The sequence below is a fragment of the Mus caroli genome, unplaced genomic scaffold, assembly GCF_978045245.1.
Source record: "Mus caroli unplaced genomic scaffold, Mus_caroli_1 scaffold_15, whole genome shotgun sequence".
NCBI classification, from domain to species: Eukaryota; Metazoa; Chordata; class Mammalia; order Rodentia; family Muridae; genus Mus; species Mus caroli.
The window spans coordinates 110,525,606-110,541,423 of NW_028227270.1; the positions used below are offsets into that span (position 1 = coordinate 110,525,606).

Genomic DNA, 15,818 nt, shown 5'->3' on the forward strand with positions numbered 1-15,818 from the left:
ATGAGTATTCAGGAGGTAGAGGAAGGGAGATAAAGAGATCAAAACTACTCTTGGCTACATGGTAAGTTTGAGGTGCCCGTGCTACATGGCCAGGGATATATGGAGAGAGAGAGAAAGAAAGGACACTCTTCATAGTTGAATAGAGTACTTGAGATGAGCTGCTGAATGATCAGTCAGCAGAGACACACTTCCTTTGTCAGTAGAATGATGCTAAAAAGCAGACAGGAAACAGCAGACTTCTGTAGCCTGCCATTGACCCTGACACATTCATTAATGTCTTTACCAAGAAGCTAGGTGATATACTAATGAACTTCCCTAAACCTCAGTGGTTGCAAGCACCCAGGTTCACTGAGCTGTCAGGATCAAGGGAAGGTGGGCCACAATCCTAACACTGCTTCCTGTTAAAGCCAGCCTACAGAATTCTTTTCCATTCAGCCCTGAGTGCTACCAACGACTTGTGCAGAAGAATTCAACCAGGCTCACTCAGCGGTCCAGAACAGCAGGGCCTTTGTCATAGCCACAGTGAAGTGCTAGCTGTAAGGAGGTCCACTCCTTCAGTGTTCCAAAGGGTTAGGATTTTATCCCATTGGTCCTGGGTGATCACTACTAGGCTGGGATGAGCCCTGTTTGTACTCGTGCCCCCAACAGGGGCATGAGCAGTTTTAAACTGCAGACTAGCCAGCAATCTGGGTGCAAGGTGGTGGTGCCAGGAATGAAAGAGAAAGTAATGCTTGCTTCCAGGAGCTTAAACTCAAGTGTGAACAGGAGGAGAAACTGGCACAAACCATGCACAGTATATGCATGTGCGGAGATAGTATGAGGTTAGTCTATACAATTGTATGTGTTTATAATTACAATTTTTAAAATAAGAATTGAAGGAATTCGAAGAATTAGCTTTGGATTCTCTTACTACACCTTTCCTGGTTTGGTCATCAGAATGAAGAGCCATATCAGCCTTGAGTTGGAGCTGGCAGTGTTCAAAGATGAAAGCAATCACTGGGTTAATGACTACAAGAGGACCTCATGACCCTGTTGGCTGAAGATATGTAAAGGGATGGAGAGGTTTTGAGTTTTGTTTATCTTTAAGCATTCTTTCATACTTTTATACATGAAGACAATGTGTTTAGATCATATAAACCCTGTGTGACTACTCCCAACTCCTCACAGACCTCCCCCCATCCCCTGCTCAGTCTTCTGTCTCTCCCTCCTCCTCCTCCTCCTCCTCCTCCTCCTCCTCCTACTCCTACTCTTACCTCTCTTTCTTCTTTTCATACTGCCCACATGCACACAGGTATGGGTGTCACCCACTAGAGCATGGGCAATCTACTATGGACCACTAGACTGAGGAAAACTGCCTTTTCCTCCTTCCTTCACCCCGCAGCCATCAATTGCCCACAGGGATCAAGAGGGATTTGGGGTTGGATGGAGATCTCAGCTAAGGGTGGATCTCCTTAGCTCATGCACAGAGAGGGATTATAGTAAAGTATCGGAGTCTGACGCTCACAGTCTACATCTAACAACTACCACTTAACCACTCAGAGGTGGCTTAGACAAGCTGCTCCTTAGCTTCTCTGAGCGTTTGTTTCCTCATACATAAAATATTCTAGTGACCTAAAGCTTTAGTGTAAATAATATACGTGATATATAGATGAGTGGCATGTGGAAGCTCTCATTATAGGGTGGGTAATATCGATAATTACAGCTGGGTGATGTTTTACAACAAGGGATGTAACAAGGCGAAAGCCCGTGATGGTGCCTTATCTTATCTCAAATGCAATAAGATGCATTGAATCTGACATCATAAAGACTTTGGCATTTTAATTTACAAGTTATCAATTGCAAAAAATAAAATAAAATTCGATTTCTTCATAGAAGATTTGCCAGTCTCCTGCAGTGTGTCAATTGTATGCAATATCTGATGCATGCTACCCTCATTAAGACATAGTCTGTGGGATAAAAGGATTCATCCGTTGGTTGGTAAGATGCTGCACATTTATGAGGGCCTGAGTTCAGATCCCTGACACCCATGTAAAAGACAGGCAAGACTGACCATTCCTGTAACCCTAAAACTATCTGTGCCTAGGGGCTAGGGGCAAGTCTGGAGGATCACTGGGGGTTACAGACAGGCAGTCTAGCTAAAGTAGCAAGGTATTTCAGTGAAAGACACTATCTTTAAAAAAAATAAAATAAAAACAGTAAAGACTGAGAAAAAAGTGCCCGGTATCCTGGCCCCCACAGGCCTAAACACAGGCAAACATACCTATAATGAGCACACACACACATGAAGTTAATTAAAACACAATAATAGCATTAATTAAGATATAGTCCATGCCAGTGTTTGACAGAGATCTCATCACATCACACTGGGCTCTCTGTTTTACATGTACTGTCTGAGAGGAGAGAGGTGAGCCTCAGAGAGTGAAGATACACTGTCAGCTGGCAGACTGTGTATCTAGGTCTAAAACACACACACTCCTTGTTGTGTGTAGGGCCACATGCCTTACCCCTGACCCTGATGGAACTCCGAGGAGGGAGGAAACTATTCCTCAAACACATTTACCATGGTAGAATGCTTGTGCACAGTCCCGGGGGCTGGGGGCTGAGTCGTATGTCAGTCAGAACCTGTGCGATTCGATGGAGACCTCGGAGGATAATTCCAGGCACCACGTCTCACTGTTCAGCCTGAAGTTGTCACCTTCTGTTTGCTTATGTTAGGATTTCTTCTTCTTCAGCCTGGATGAATCTATTTGTATTGATTTCACACTTTGGGTATGTATTTAATTTTTTTTTCAGTCTTATCCCTCTCGTGTTTTGGTTTTTTGTTTGTTTGTTTGACTGGCTCAACCTTCTTCCTTGCCTCTTTGTTCTAAGTCCCGTAGGGCCAGAATTCACACTACCATGCGCTCTAGTTTCCAGTTGATACAGGAAATTCAAAACAAGAGGTCATTGTTTTCTAATATTTAATGGCATGACCACTGCCAAAGTATACATTTTATTATTATTTTATTTTGATTCTCACATATTTCTCTACATTCATTTCCACATATAGTAGTTTTAGTGGTAAAAACCCCCATCTTTAATGCTTACATATCAAATTTAAAGGATTGAATTTACACTTTACATTTTAATCTCAGTCTGCCAGTGCCCTTGGCATTTAATGAATACACAGCTGTAAGCTCCTGGCCCATCATCTGCTTCATCTGAATCCTTTCATATCTTCTCCCTTCTTGGATCTGCTGCGCAGTTGTAGAGTGTGGGGCAGACAATTGCTATCTGGTTCATTTAGACACGAGAACCTGATACATTAGGCTTCCATTCTCCACTAACACGGTAATAGAGCTTGTGGGGAGAGATTGTTCTGGAAACCAGCTATTTTATTTTTGGAAGGATTTTGGAGATTTGTGTTGGCCTCGCTGATGCTGAGCTCTGCAACATTTCATTTAGAGAATTTTTCAGCAAACACACTATCTCATGCACTCTGCTGCCCTGGAAATTCCACTTGAGCCAAGGACGTGGTGTGCCAACTACTGGATGCTGGATGGTCCCTTGTTTCTTTCCAAACATGTGTGGCACTACAGCTTATTTGTGCTGAATAAGAACAATATCTATAACATACCATTAAGTGAGAGAAAGAGAGATGTTAGAGAAGGTAACACTTTGGGGCAGTTACAGAATTGTGGATGAATTTGCCTTGAATCAGGGTGAGTGTGTGTGTGTGTGTGTGTGTGTGCGCGCGCATGCGCAAAGGCATGCCAAAGGACAGCTCATTATTGTTCCTCAGGAACCCTACCATTATTTTGAGACAGGGTCCGTCACTGTCAAATAGCTTGCCGAGTAGTCTGAACTGCCTAGCCAGAAAGCCCCTGGAAGCTACTACCTGTCTCTACCTCTCCAGTATAGGGATTGCAAGCACATATCACCAAACCAAGCTTTTTTACATAAATTCTGAGCATGGAACACAGCTCTTCTTTCTCGCACAGGAAGCAAATGACCAGCTGAATCTGGAGCTGTCTCAGCCCTTGAATCAACTCTTAATTCTGCCTCTTAGGATCGATGTGACCCCAGCCACCACTAGACGTCTCAATACCAACATCTTCCCAAAAGACAAGCAATTGACTCAGTTTATACTGCAGAGGCAAGGACTGAATGACTTAATACATACATGTACAATGGTGCCTGGCATGAAGTAAGCGCTTGAAATACGCATGCATAATTCTGCAGAAGGCCAGATTTTAGAAGGACACTCCATTCCCCTAACAAATATTTACTTATTAAGTAAACTGTTGCCTGTGGTTACCTCAGTGCCTGAGAATGAGAGGCAAAAGGAAGAGGACTGGGATTCTACTTTCTGCTTTGTAAACACAGATATTGTTTGAAATTTAGGTTTGCTCATGACTAAAATGCTTGCAAGGGCAGAAGTCAGGCATAGACTGAGGAGCCAGCCTGCCTGTGTAGTCTCCTAGGTTCTGTATTTGCAATGAGTCCTGGGAGGAGAATTTTAACCACTGGGCGCATGCATATCTTTGTGCATGTGGGGGAAGTAGGATGTGGGGGTGGGGGTGTACGGTGCCCAGCCTCAGCTATGGTCCTACAGGTGCTATCTGCTTTGGGTTTTGCTTTCGTTGAAGTGTGTGTGCGTGTGGACAGGTACCAAGTGCTGCAGTGTGTAGATAGAGACCAGAGAAAAACTTTTCAAGACTTCTTTACTTTCCTACCTTGCTTCTTCTTTAGTTTCACTCTCTTATGTATATTTGCTTGCCTGCATGTATATCTGTCCACCAGCTATGCTAACAAGACCCAGGTTATGTGTGACTGCTACTCCAGTGTCCAGAAGAGTCATTGGATCCCATGGAACTAGAGTTCCAGACAGTTGTGAGTCACTATGTCCGTGCTCAAATCGAGCCCCATTCCCTCTGAAAGAGCTGCAGGTATTCTTAACAGCTGACCCATTTCTCTATCCCTCTACCTTGCTTTTGAGGCAAGGTATCTCTTGTTATTTCCTGCCCTTTCCCTGCATATGACAGCTTCCCATTGATTCTCCTGACTCTCCTCCACCTCGGTTCCCACTTTGGGAGGGCTGGGGCAGGGGTTACAGATGTAAACCATTGTATCTGCCTTTTTTTTTTACATGGTTTCCAGAAATCAAACTCAGGTCATCATTGGGTTACATGGCAAGTGCCTTTACCTGCTGAGCTATATCACCACCCCACCATTTTCTGGCACAGAGTGCCTCATTGATGTAGAACTCTGAGGTAAGGCAAGACTGTAACAAGCCCAAGGAATCTCCCTCCCCAGTGCTGGGATGACACATGTGAAACCACACGCCACTTTTCTTGCCTGTCCTGGGAAATACAAGGCAGGTCTTTGGACTTGCAAGGCAAACATATTGCTAAGCCGCCCCCATGTCACCCCAGATTGATTCCTGAAGAGAATTGGAGTTTGCTGTATTAATGAGTACCAGGATATTTTCCAGATTTTTCCTGGCATAACAGAGTATCACAATACATTTTTCTGAACCTCTTTCATCTCTGTTTGTGCCAGGGTTTGTCCATCTCTGCCTCATTGACAGATTGAAACTTTGTCCTCAGTCCGCAGATCCTTAGCATCTACCTGCTAGATGCCCAGAACACATTCTCTTCAGGTTATAACAAGAGTAACAGCTCCAGAGATTGCCAAATTTCCCCCAGGGGAAGAGCCTTCTGAAGAGAGAACCATCACCTTAGAGTCTACAAAGAGTGAGCTTTTGTAAATCTTAGAAAAAATCCATTCCACTGCCAATCAGAGAGGAGCCTTCTGTTTATCTTCCTGTCTCAGAGAACAGGGGCTGTCTTAGAGGGGCTGAGTATGCTGGGTGTTTCCTGTCATTTCTGTTCAGGCCTTGAGTATTGGATTCTGCATTTTTCTCTAACAAGGAAGCAAGGTCAGAGGGCTCTGTGACCTACCAGTTGTTGGGGTTGGGGACATGTCCTGACTCTCCGGGGGGGGGGGGGGGCTGTGGCAGGGCTTCTCCTGCTTCTGCTTGAGCGCCCCTAAAGTAGGAACTGAATTGAGGGAGTCAGAAAAATCAATGGGAAGCTGTTGTATGCAGAGCAAGGACAGAAATAACAAGAGAAACCCTGCCTCAAAGCCAAGGTAGGGAGACAGTGGGGCTATCACACACTGCTTCCGCTTTGAGGGATTTTGATTTGGGTTTTTGTTTTGTTTTGTTTTGTTTTGTTTTTCCAAACTTACAATTGCATGTACAGAGATGTATCAGTTGGAATGTGCAAACAAATGGGAATATTAACGAAAATCAGATATGTGGAACATGTCTGTCTGGCTATAAAGACAGTCTTTTAAGTGTGGACCTTAAAAAAAAACAGGAGTCTGACTTGCTAGTGATGACAGTGTAAATAGTAGGCCAAATGGCCATTCTTTATTGGATGATCCTGCTGTGTGTGTGTTGACATGTCCACACCACAGTCCAAACAGGATTTTTTTCTACTAGAAGATTTATACTCCTCTTTTTATGCATATAATAACTATATATATATATAGTTGTGTATACATACATGTTCCTATGTGTGAACACAGGTGCGTGCATGCCACAGGATACATAAGGAGGTCAGAGGACCACCACAGGTTTCAGTCCCCACCTGCTGCCTTGCTTGAGACAGAGTCCCTTATTATTTTTGTGGCTGTATATAATAAGCTAGCTGGCGAGCCAGCGTCTATGGATCCTGCTGTCTGCCTCCCGTCCCGCCACGCCATAGGAGAGCAGGAATGACAGGCACTGTGGCACTCCCTCTTTACTTGGATTGTAGGGCATCCAAACTGAGGTCCTTACTCTAGAGTGCCCAGTGTTTTACCAACTGAGCCATCTCCTGACCCCTAGGAGATCTTTAAGCAAAATGAATTCCACGGTTATGTAAGATCAAGGGGTATTTTCTCAAAGTGTAGCTGCTTCCCTTTAACAACAAAAGCCTAGCTGGGGATGACATTGAATGACCTTCAGAATGTAGAAAGACAGTAGATAAATCTTAGCTCTTACGTAAAGGTCTTCTCTCCTCTAAGAACCCTGGGGACACTGCACTAACTGGCTCCGGTGAGAGGGGTCTTTCTGGTGTTTGAAAAGAATTACTCATGTTTGCTTTTGACTTCATTCCATTTCTCTAAAAACACTAATAAAAAAATGTTCTAGGCCTGAAAGGTGTTCGTGGAGATCCACAACTATCCTACTTAGATGTTTGGGTTTTTTAGGTAAAACTGTGTTATTTCACAAGCCTCAGCCAAGCTTTTCACATCCTGTCGTCACGGTCAAATAAAAGCTTACGAAAGGCAGCAATCGGGCGGGAAGTCTGATACATCATCTTTTTAAAAACAAGCTTTCTCCCTTTTAAGTGGAATTTTATCCCACTTTTAGCCTTCAGGAATGTTTTGTTCACAAGAAGAATCACTGTACCATATTAGGCAACGTCTCTCCTCACAGCTTGAGATGAAGATGAGGGCTAAGTTCACAAGTTTGATTCCCTTTAAAGACATGTTTGACTGGAAAGCTCTGTCCACCCTGTTTGATATCCTCTGCCGACCACCCTACCGCGTGACTGAACTAAGCTGAATTCCAAGTCTGTGGTCAGGGACAACAGGCTGCTTGGGCATCTTACAGCAGCAAAGTTGTTCTTTGAGTCAACTTTGCCACCTAGTGGCCTGATGTGATCTTTCTATTCATGATGACATAGCTGCTGAGTGTTGTAATGAACTATGACAGAAAACAGACACAGTCCTGTCCAAAGCAGAGACCCAAAATAAGCCCTGAATATGACATATACCAGATTCTACAAAGAGGAAACACCATGTATCTGGTCTTTCAAAAAAAAAAAAAAACATGGTTGCAGACTGCAAAAGACTTCCCACGATTAGGATAAGAAAAAAAAATAATTAAAGTGGAGATAGAATTAGAGAGCTGGAGAGATGGCTCCATGGTTGAGAGCACTTGTTGCTCTTGCATGGGGCATGGGTTTGATTCCCAGCATCCATGTGTTGGTTCACAGCCCTCTGTAACTGCAGTCCCAGGGAATCTGATATACGCTCCTGACCTCTATGGACACCAAACATATCGGTAGTGCACAGACTATGCAAGCAAAACATTCACACATAAAATAAGCAAATCTAATTTAAAAATATAAAGAAATAGAAACAATTTAGAGTTCTGGGAGCAAGAAGTAACTTAGACTTTCAATTAAGAGGTTTAAAAGTTGAGAGTTTCGGCTCACTTTTCTGGATAGATGATAGGACTATATGCTTTGTGGACCAGAAGGACGAGAGAAGCTATAAGAAAATAGCTGACCTGAGACTTATTTCCAAATTTCTTATATTCTTTGATACTGTTGGTCAACTGAACAAGTCTAGTTGTTTTCAGTTTATAAAAAAATCATGTGAATGTCCACAGGGAGGGATTTCTTACTGCCTGCATGACTGACTTTAAAAAAATAAGACTTTATTCATGTCTTTGCTCTCAGTTGTAGGACAGATCATAAGCACATAGGCTGTGACTTCTGGATTCCACAGACCAAACACAGCAGCTTACAATAAGTGATTTTAAGGCGATTTGCTGATGCCAAAATTATTTTCTTTTAGTCCTACTCATTTTTTTTAACTTTTTAAAAACAAATTTCAAGAGCCAGTGAGATGGATCAACACACAAAGACACTTGCAGCCATGCCTGTTGACCTGAGGCACATTTCCAGCACCCACAGGGTAGAAAGAGAGCACCAAATCCCCCAGATTGCCTTCTGACCTCCACACACGCACCATGGCATATGTACCCACAATATGTGTATCCACAGGGTAGAAAGAGAGCACCAAATCCCCCAGATTGTCTTCTGACCTCCACACACGCACCATGGCATATGTACCCACAATATGTGTATCCACAGGGTAGAAAGAGAGCACCAAATCCCCCAGATTGTCTTCTGACCTCCACACACGCACCATGGCATATGTACCCACAATATGTGTATCCACAGGGTAGAAAGAGAGCACCAAATCCCCCAGATTGTCTTCTGACCTCCACACATGCACCATGGCATATGTACCCACAATATGTGTATCCACAGGGTAGAGAGAGAGCACCAAATCCCCCAGATTGTCTTCTGACCTCCACACACGCACCATGGCATATGTACCCACAATATGTGTATCACACGTACAAAAAAAGATAAGCTAATAAATAAATATAATAAAAACACTTTAAACAAATTTATTTCTGTGCAGTTGGCATTCACAACAAATGAAAAGAGTCAATGGTTTCTACCATGACACAGATTTACATTACCTGATACAGCAGATTATTGCATGTGTGGTCAGAGCAATTCAAATCCACTTGTTTTAACAAATTATAGTTAGGATTAGCTATAACCCTCAAGTTATATATTAGAGAGGTAGACTAGTCTAGAATATTCACTTGCTACTTTAACCAAATAGGTGAATCAAGAGCCATTATCTATGGATAATCAAAGTCTTCCTTCAGAACTGCAGGGAACAAAGGGAGATTTTAGTAGTAGTAGTAGTAGCAGCAGCAGCAGCAGCAGCAGCAGCAGCAGCAGTAGTATAAATCCAAGGTCGAAGTGGTTCTATTGATTCAGATGTAGCTATGTCTAGTTTTGAAAGGCCTGTCCTCAGATTGTATCTGTTTCTCAGGGTTTCACCCCATCCTGCTGCTACCTCATCTTCCATTTACCTTCCCTTACTCTCAGATTTTGCACACAGATACAAAGGTGGTGAACAGCACCCAGCACCTCCAAAGACAAGAGACCTTTCTCTCTTCCTAGCATCTACATGCATTGGCCAAGCTGATGCCCTTTGTTTGGCTATGTGTCAAGTCCATGACTGTGGGCAAGGACTCGGGGCCAGGTGACAAATGTCTGTCTCAAAACTTGCTGGAAGAGTGTCAGCCTGGACACAAAAGAATAGCTGAAAGAAAGCCAAGCCATAGGAATCTGGTGTGTCACCCTTTAGCAAGAAAAGATGAAAGATGACAGACAAGAAGCCTTGGGATTTCTGGATATTATGTTTATTTATGTAATGAAATCGGCATGGTCATCATAAGACAAGGAAACAAGACACCAGAACATTATTCGTTCCCATGAGAGCAGAACCCTGAACCATACCACAATGGCAAGGGACCCTTGCCATGGGTGTCAGTGCATGACACAGAGTAGCTCTAAACTGGTAAAACGTGGAAATACGGTTGCTGTGCACACCTGGTAGAAAAAAAAGAAAAGTTTTTTCGATTCTGTGTCTAAGAACCTCTGCAGAAAATGAGACCCTAGAAAGGTAAAGTCTCTCCAGAAAGTATATAAAAAATAAGCATGCTATCCAATGTTGTAAAAAATAAGTATATCACATATTTCAATAATGTTTTAAAGATATGATGTCATGAGCTAAGGATGTAGCTCACTTTCTAATTCACATACACACACATCATACAGGGAGGGCCTAGTAGATTCCTCAGGACCAATTATACTAGGTGGGGTGAAACACACCTTTAATAAGAACACTCCAGAGGTAGAAACAGAAGAATAAGACTTCAAGATCATGTGTGGTAACTTAGTATGTTTGAGACCAGCCTGAGATATATATCTATATATAGATATATATATAGATATATATATATATATATGTATATATATACTGTTCTCCAACAATTAAGAGTAAACATAAAGAGGTGGTATTATGTGAAATGGTAGGCACTGTTTTCTCTCTTGTCTTGGGTTGGCTTGGGTCATTCCAAGGAGGCTAAAATAGCTGGTATCACCTTCAAGTTGCTTACGTTCACCATTTTATCAGGTAAATAACCTGCCAACGGCTCACATACCCTTACCAAGTAGAATGACCGTAACACTGTGGTTGAAGAATTGCCGCATAAGCATCTGCTACTTTGTCCCTGTGGAAGTAGAAGAAGTGAGTGAGTCTGATGTATTTGTGTCAGCATTCCGAGAAACATATTTACAAATGTGAGGGGATGGACCAAGTCTAAGTCCTTGGCTAATTAGTCTACTACCTTGAACAAATCAATCCCAACATGCCCTTGACTCCTGCCCTTCACATGAGAGAATTAACTTGATCATGCTTAGCTGCCTGGAAGTTTGCGTCTTGTAACACGCATCTTAACTGTAGGATGCACAGCCAAGTGTGGTGTGTGCCTTCTCCTAGCTCTGGAGGCTGAGGCAGGAAGGCCACAGGTTTGGAGGCTAAAGACTGAGTTCTAGACCGGCTTTGGTTATGGATTGAGACCCTCCCTCAGAACGAAAATGTAGACAGGCAGGAATGTAAGAAAGATTTTTGGAGACACAGGGATGAGTAGACAAGAGTGGGAAGAAAATTAAGAGAAGTTGATAGTGTATAATAGTCAAAGAACAAATATAATTTTTAAAGAATATATATATACATATATATATATATATGAAAAAATGTAAGCTACCCAAAGACCATACCAAAAACCACAAAGATATTTCCTAACTCTGCTTTTCTCTTTTTTTTCCCCCAGACTATGTCAGAGAGTCACAATGACCTTGCACAGTAACAGTACAACCTCGCCTTTGTTTCCCAACATCAGCTCTTCCTGGGTGCACAGTCCCTCAGAGGTGGGGCTGCCCTTGGGGACAGTCTCTCAGTTGGACAGCTACAACGTTTCCCAAGCCTCTGGGAATTTCTCCTCAAATGACACCTCCACTGACCCTCTAGGGGGCCACACCATCTGGCAAGTGGTCTTCATTGCATTCTTGACTGGCTTCCTGGCATTGGTGACCATCATCGGCAACATCCTTGTCATTGTGGCATTTAAGGTCAACAAACAGCTGAAGACAGTCAACAACTACTTCCTCTTAAGCCTGGCCTGTGCAGATCTGATCATCGGGGTCATTTCCATGAACCTGTTCACTACCTACATCATTATGAACCGCTGGGCTCTGGGGAATTTAGCCTGTGACCTCTGGCTTTCCATTGACTATGTGGCCAGCAATGCTTCTGTCATGAATCTGCTGGTGATCAGCTTTGACAGGTACTTTTCTATTACCAGGCCACTCACCTACCGAGCCAAACGAACAACAAAACGAGCCGGTGTGATGATTGGTCTGGCTTGGGTCATCTCCTTTGTCCTGTGGGCTCCTGCCATCTTGTTCTGGCAATACTTTGTAGGGAAGAGAACTGTGCCCCCGGGAGAATGTTTCATTCAGTTTCTGAGTGAGCCCACCATCACCTTCGGCACGGCGATCGCTGCCTTTTACATGCCTGTCACCATCATGACTATTTTATACTGGAGAATCTATAAGGAGACTGAGAAACGTACCAAAGAGCTGGCTGGGCTACAGGCCTCTGGGACAGAAGCGGAAGCAGAAAACTTTGTCCACCCCACAGGCAGTTCTCGAAGCTGTAGCAGCTATGAGCTACAACAGCAAGGCACGAAACGGTCATCTAGGAGGAAGTATGGTGGCTGTCACTTCTGGTTCACAACCAAGAGCTGGAAGCCCAGTGCTGAGCAGATGGACCAAGACCACAGTAGCAGTGACAGTTGGAATAACAACGATGCTGCTGCCTCCCTGGAAAACTCTGCTTCCTCCGATGAAGAGGACATTGGCTCGGAGACCAGAGCTATCTATTCCATTGTACTCAAGCTGCCGGGTCATAGCACCATCCTCAACTCTACCAAGCTACCCTCCTCAGATAACCTGCAGGTGCCAGACAAGGACCTGGGGACTATGGATGTAGAGAGAAATGCCCACAAGCTTCAGGCCCAGAAGAGTATGGATGACCTTGACAACTGTCAGAAGGACTTCTCCAAGATCCCCATCCAGTTAGAGTCTGCCGTGGACACAGCCAAGACCTCTGACACCAACTCCTCGGTGGACAAGACCACGGCCGCTCTACCTCTGTCCTTCAAGGAAGCCACGCTGGCTAAGAGGTTTGCTCTCAAGACCAGAAGTCAGATCACCAAGCGGAAAAGGATGTCGCTCATCAAGGAGAAGAAGGCCGCCCAGACGCTCAGTGCCATCTTGTTAGCTTTCATCATCACGTGGACCCCCTACAACATCATGGTCCTGGTGAACACCTTCTGTGACAGCTGCATACCCAAAACCTATTGGAATCTGGGCTACTGGCTGTGCTATATCAACAGCACCGTGAACCCCGTGTGCTATGCCCTGTGCAACAAGACATTCAGAACCACCTTCAAGATGCTTCTCTTATGCCAGTGTGACAAAAGGAAGCGGCGCAAACAGCAGTACCAGCAGAGACAGTCCGTCATTTTTCACAAGCGAGTGCCCGAGCAGGCCTTGTAGAAAAGGGGTTTATCAATAGCAGTGACCCATACACACACGTCAGCCCACAGCCTAGCAGGAGTCTGGCGCAAGCGGGAGGCCATTCCTGATGGTGATAAAAGGGTTTTTTTTTTTTTGTCAACCACACAGGAGAGAAGCTGCCTATTTGCTGATCCACTGAATAACTGATTTTGGTCCAATGCCAATTCAGCAGGAAAGAAGGAGAAGTGTACTGCTAAATATAAAGAAATGTATTCTGAAACAGACTTTTAAGTGGATTTTTTTAAAGAGAAAAAAAATATTGTCTCAGAACAAGAATCCTCAGAAATTGGTCTGCCTGGGTCTTTTAATTCTTATTAGCTCTGGAATCACTGGTGAGCCTCAATGTGCTGGTTGCCATGTGTTCTCCCTAGGGGTCCTAAAGTGTCCACCCAGATCCCACGTGAAGCACGGCAGGCTTGAAGTATCTGTGGTTCTGAGTTATTTTGTATATTGCAAAGCTGACACCACTTGTCCCCAATCAGCTTCTGTCCTCCCTTGGTGTGCTGTTAAACTCCATTTGTGGATTTGACTCTTGGTTCTTACAAAGTACTGTTTTGTGCAGTTCAAGTTTCATACAAATAAAATTGTACATGAATACCTGCATACCTACATCTGTGTGAGTTCCGCACGCACGCACATTGTGTATATAACGTGATGGAGAACAGTGAACTGGCAGGATGTTCCTACCGTGGATGCTTTCAGTGCATAGGATCCTCAAACAATATGAACCTGAAATAAGCCCAGTTTAATGTTGTGTTTTGGTTTGGGTTTTTGACACTGGAACTATTTTCCAGAAACCACCCTGAAGAAGAATATCCAGCACAGAGAAGCCAGGCCTTCTCAGCAAACCTGTGCTGGATGGACAGTCTTGAGGGAGGGTCAGTCAGTCGGCACCTCGTCTTGACTGGACTCCGTACATACTGTCTCCTGTGCTGTTAGCTCTGTTGATAGAGCTAAACCAGGGTCCCTCCAAGCCCAAAAGGATGAACTTCTGCACGTGTTTGAATTATGTCGTCCAAATCTGAATGTTTCAGACAAAATTTCTGGGATCTAAACTGCTCAAAACTCAATCCTAGAGTCACCTTTGAATGTCACATACAGCAATAGATCTACATTTACATAGAAAAATCAAAGGAAATACTGTGCTCGGAGCTGACAGAAAGTATTGTATTTCACTTCCAGCCACCTGGCACCTTTTGAAAGGAAGCAGGGCTTACCTCCTATCACTTAGCAGGAACCCGGAGCTTCTGGCAGTCACTGTATAACCCTCACCCAGGAATGGTTGGTGTCTAGGAAGCTATGTGTCCTCTGAAGAAAGAATTGCACTTGGAAAAGCATTACTTCAAAATTGAGTTCTTTCCATTGTGACAACCGAATTTTGCATCATCCTTTGAATTGCCTCAAGTGCACCCTGTTCTCTCTGGGGGAGGGGCCTGCTGCTCTCATTCTCCTGGCTGCTGTATTGTTGGGTTTCTTCTTTTCCTTCTGCTGGGTCTGTGTGGGGAGTGGGGGGGGGGTGGGGGGGAGGGCTGGGGAGAACCCTTCCCTTGTGCAGGGCATCCATCTGTGTTGTGAACCCAGAGCTGGGGCCAAAGCTGCTTTTGTATTCAGTGTGAGGTGGTGTTTACAGCCGACTTTGACATCAGTGGGTGTGTTCTCAGTGGTGTGTCTGTACCTGAACTATTTAATGTTGTGTCATGTTTATATAAAGAATATTTATGCATACTTTACCATGTGTTTATTTAGTGTTGATAAATATGACTCCCTCTATTGTGGTACCCTTTGAGGTTGATTCTTTAGGGTCTACTCCAGATATGACTAATGTCCGGTGAGCTTTTTCCGTGTGGCCAAGAAGAAATCCATCACCTGGTTGCCATCTGAGAGCAGCTGAGTTCTTCCAGGTAGTAAGCCCTTGTCACTGAAAACCACTCTTTAGCTAACCCGATGTGACCCAACAAGGCAATGGTGTCTGGAACCACACTGCAAGGAAGGAAAGGAAAATCCATATCATAGTAGGATTTTCTTTTAATTCTCGGCCCTCATTTAAGCCAAAGATCAAGGGAAACCTGAGACTATTTTTTCCTGTGTAAACTGATGTGCAAAAGCCACGTTCTCCACCTGGGAAGCATCCGGTAGGCTATTGCATCTGTATTTTATTACTCGAGTTGGCCTGGCATTATTAAATATGTGAATTCTCATATAAGTCTCACTTTACACCTGGACATCAGTAATTCCAGTCTTCCTGGAAACTCCCATTCTGCCCTCTTCCCCAAAGATCTCTTCCTTTTATTTAAAAAAAAAAAAAGTAGGACACTCCTGAGTTTGAGCAGAAATTCAAGGGCAAACTGGGAGTCTACTTAAACAGCATTATCTCCAGCCTCTTGTCTAAGACGCCAATAGTTTAAAAACCACAAAACCCCTAAGATTCTAACTCTCCTTTTTTGCTAGCTACCGGGTTCATTATGATGACTAAGCCTCTTA

General features: G+C 43.8%; 1 protein-coding gene across 5 annotated transcripts in view; it reads left to right on the forward strand.

The window, feature by feature from the left end:
* Positions 1 to 14,824, forward strand: part of Chrm3 (cholinergic receptor muscarinic 3) — a 475,736-nt gene extending 460,912 nt beyond the window's left edge. For all 5 annotated transcript variants that reach the window (XM_085831292.1, XM_085831294.1, XM_085831293.1 and 2 more), the window contains one exon: positions 11,528 to 14,824. In XM_085831292.1, coding sequence (XP_085687418.1) covers positions 11,547 to 13,316 — 1,770 coding nt within the window. In that variant the 5' untranslated portion in view covers positions 11,528 to 11,546 and the 3' untranslated portion in view covers positions 13,317 to 14,824. The remainder of the gene's footprint in view (positions 1 to 11,527) is intronic.
* Positions 14,825 to 15,818: the final 994 nt, after the last annotated feature.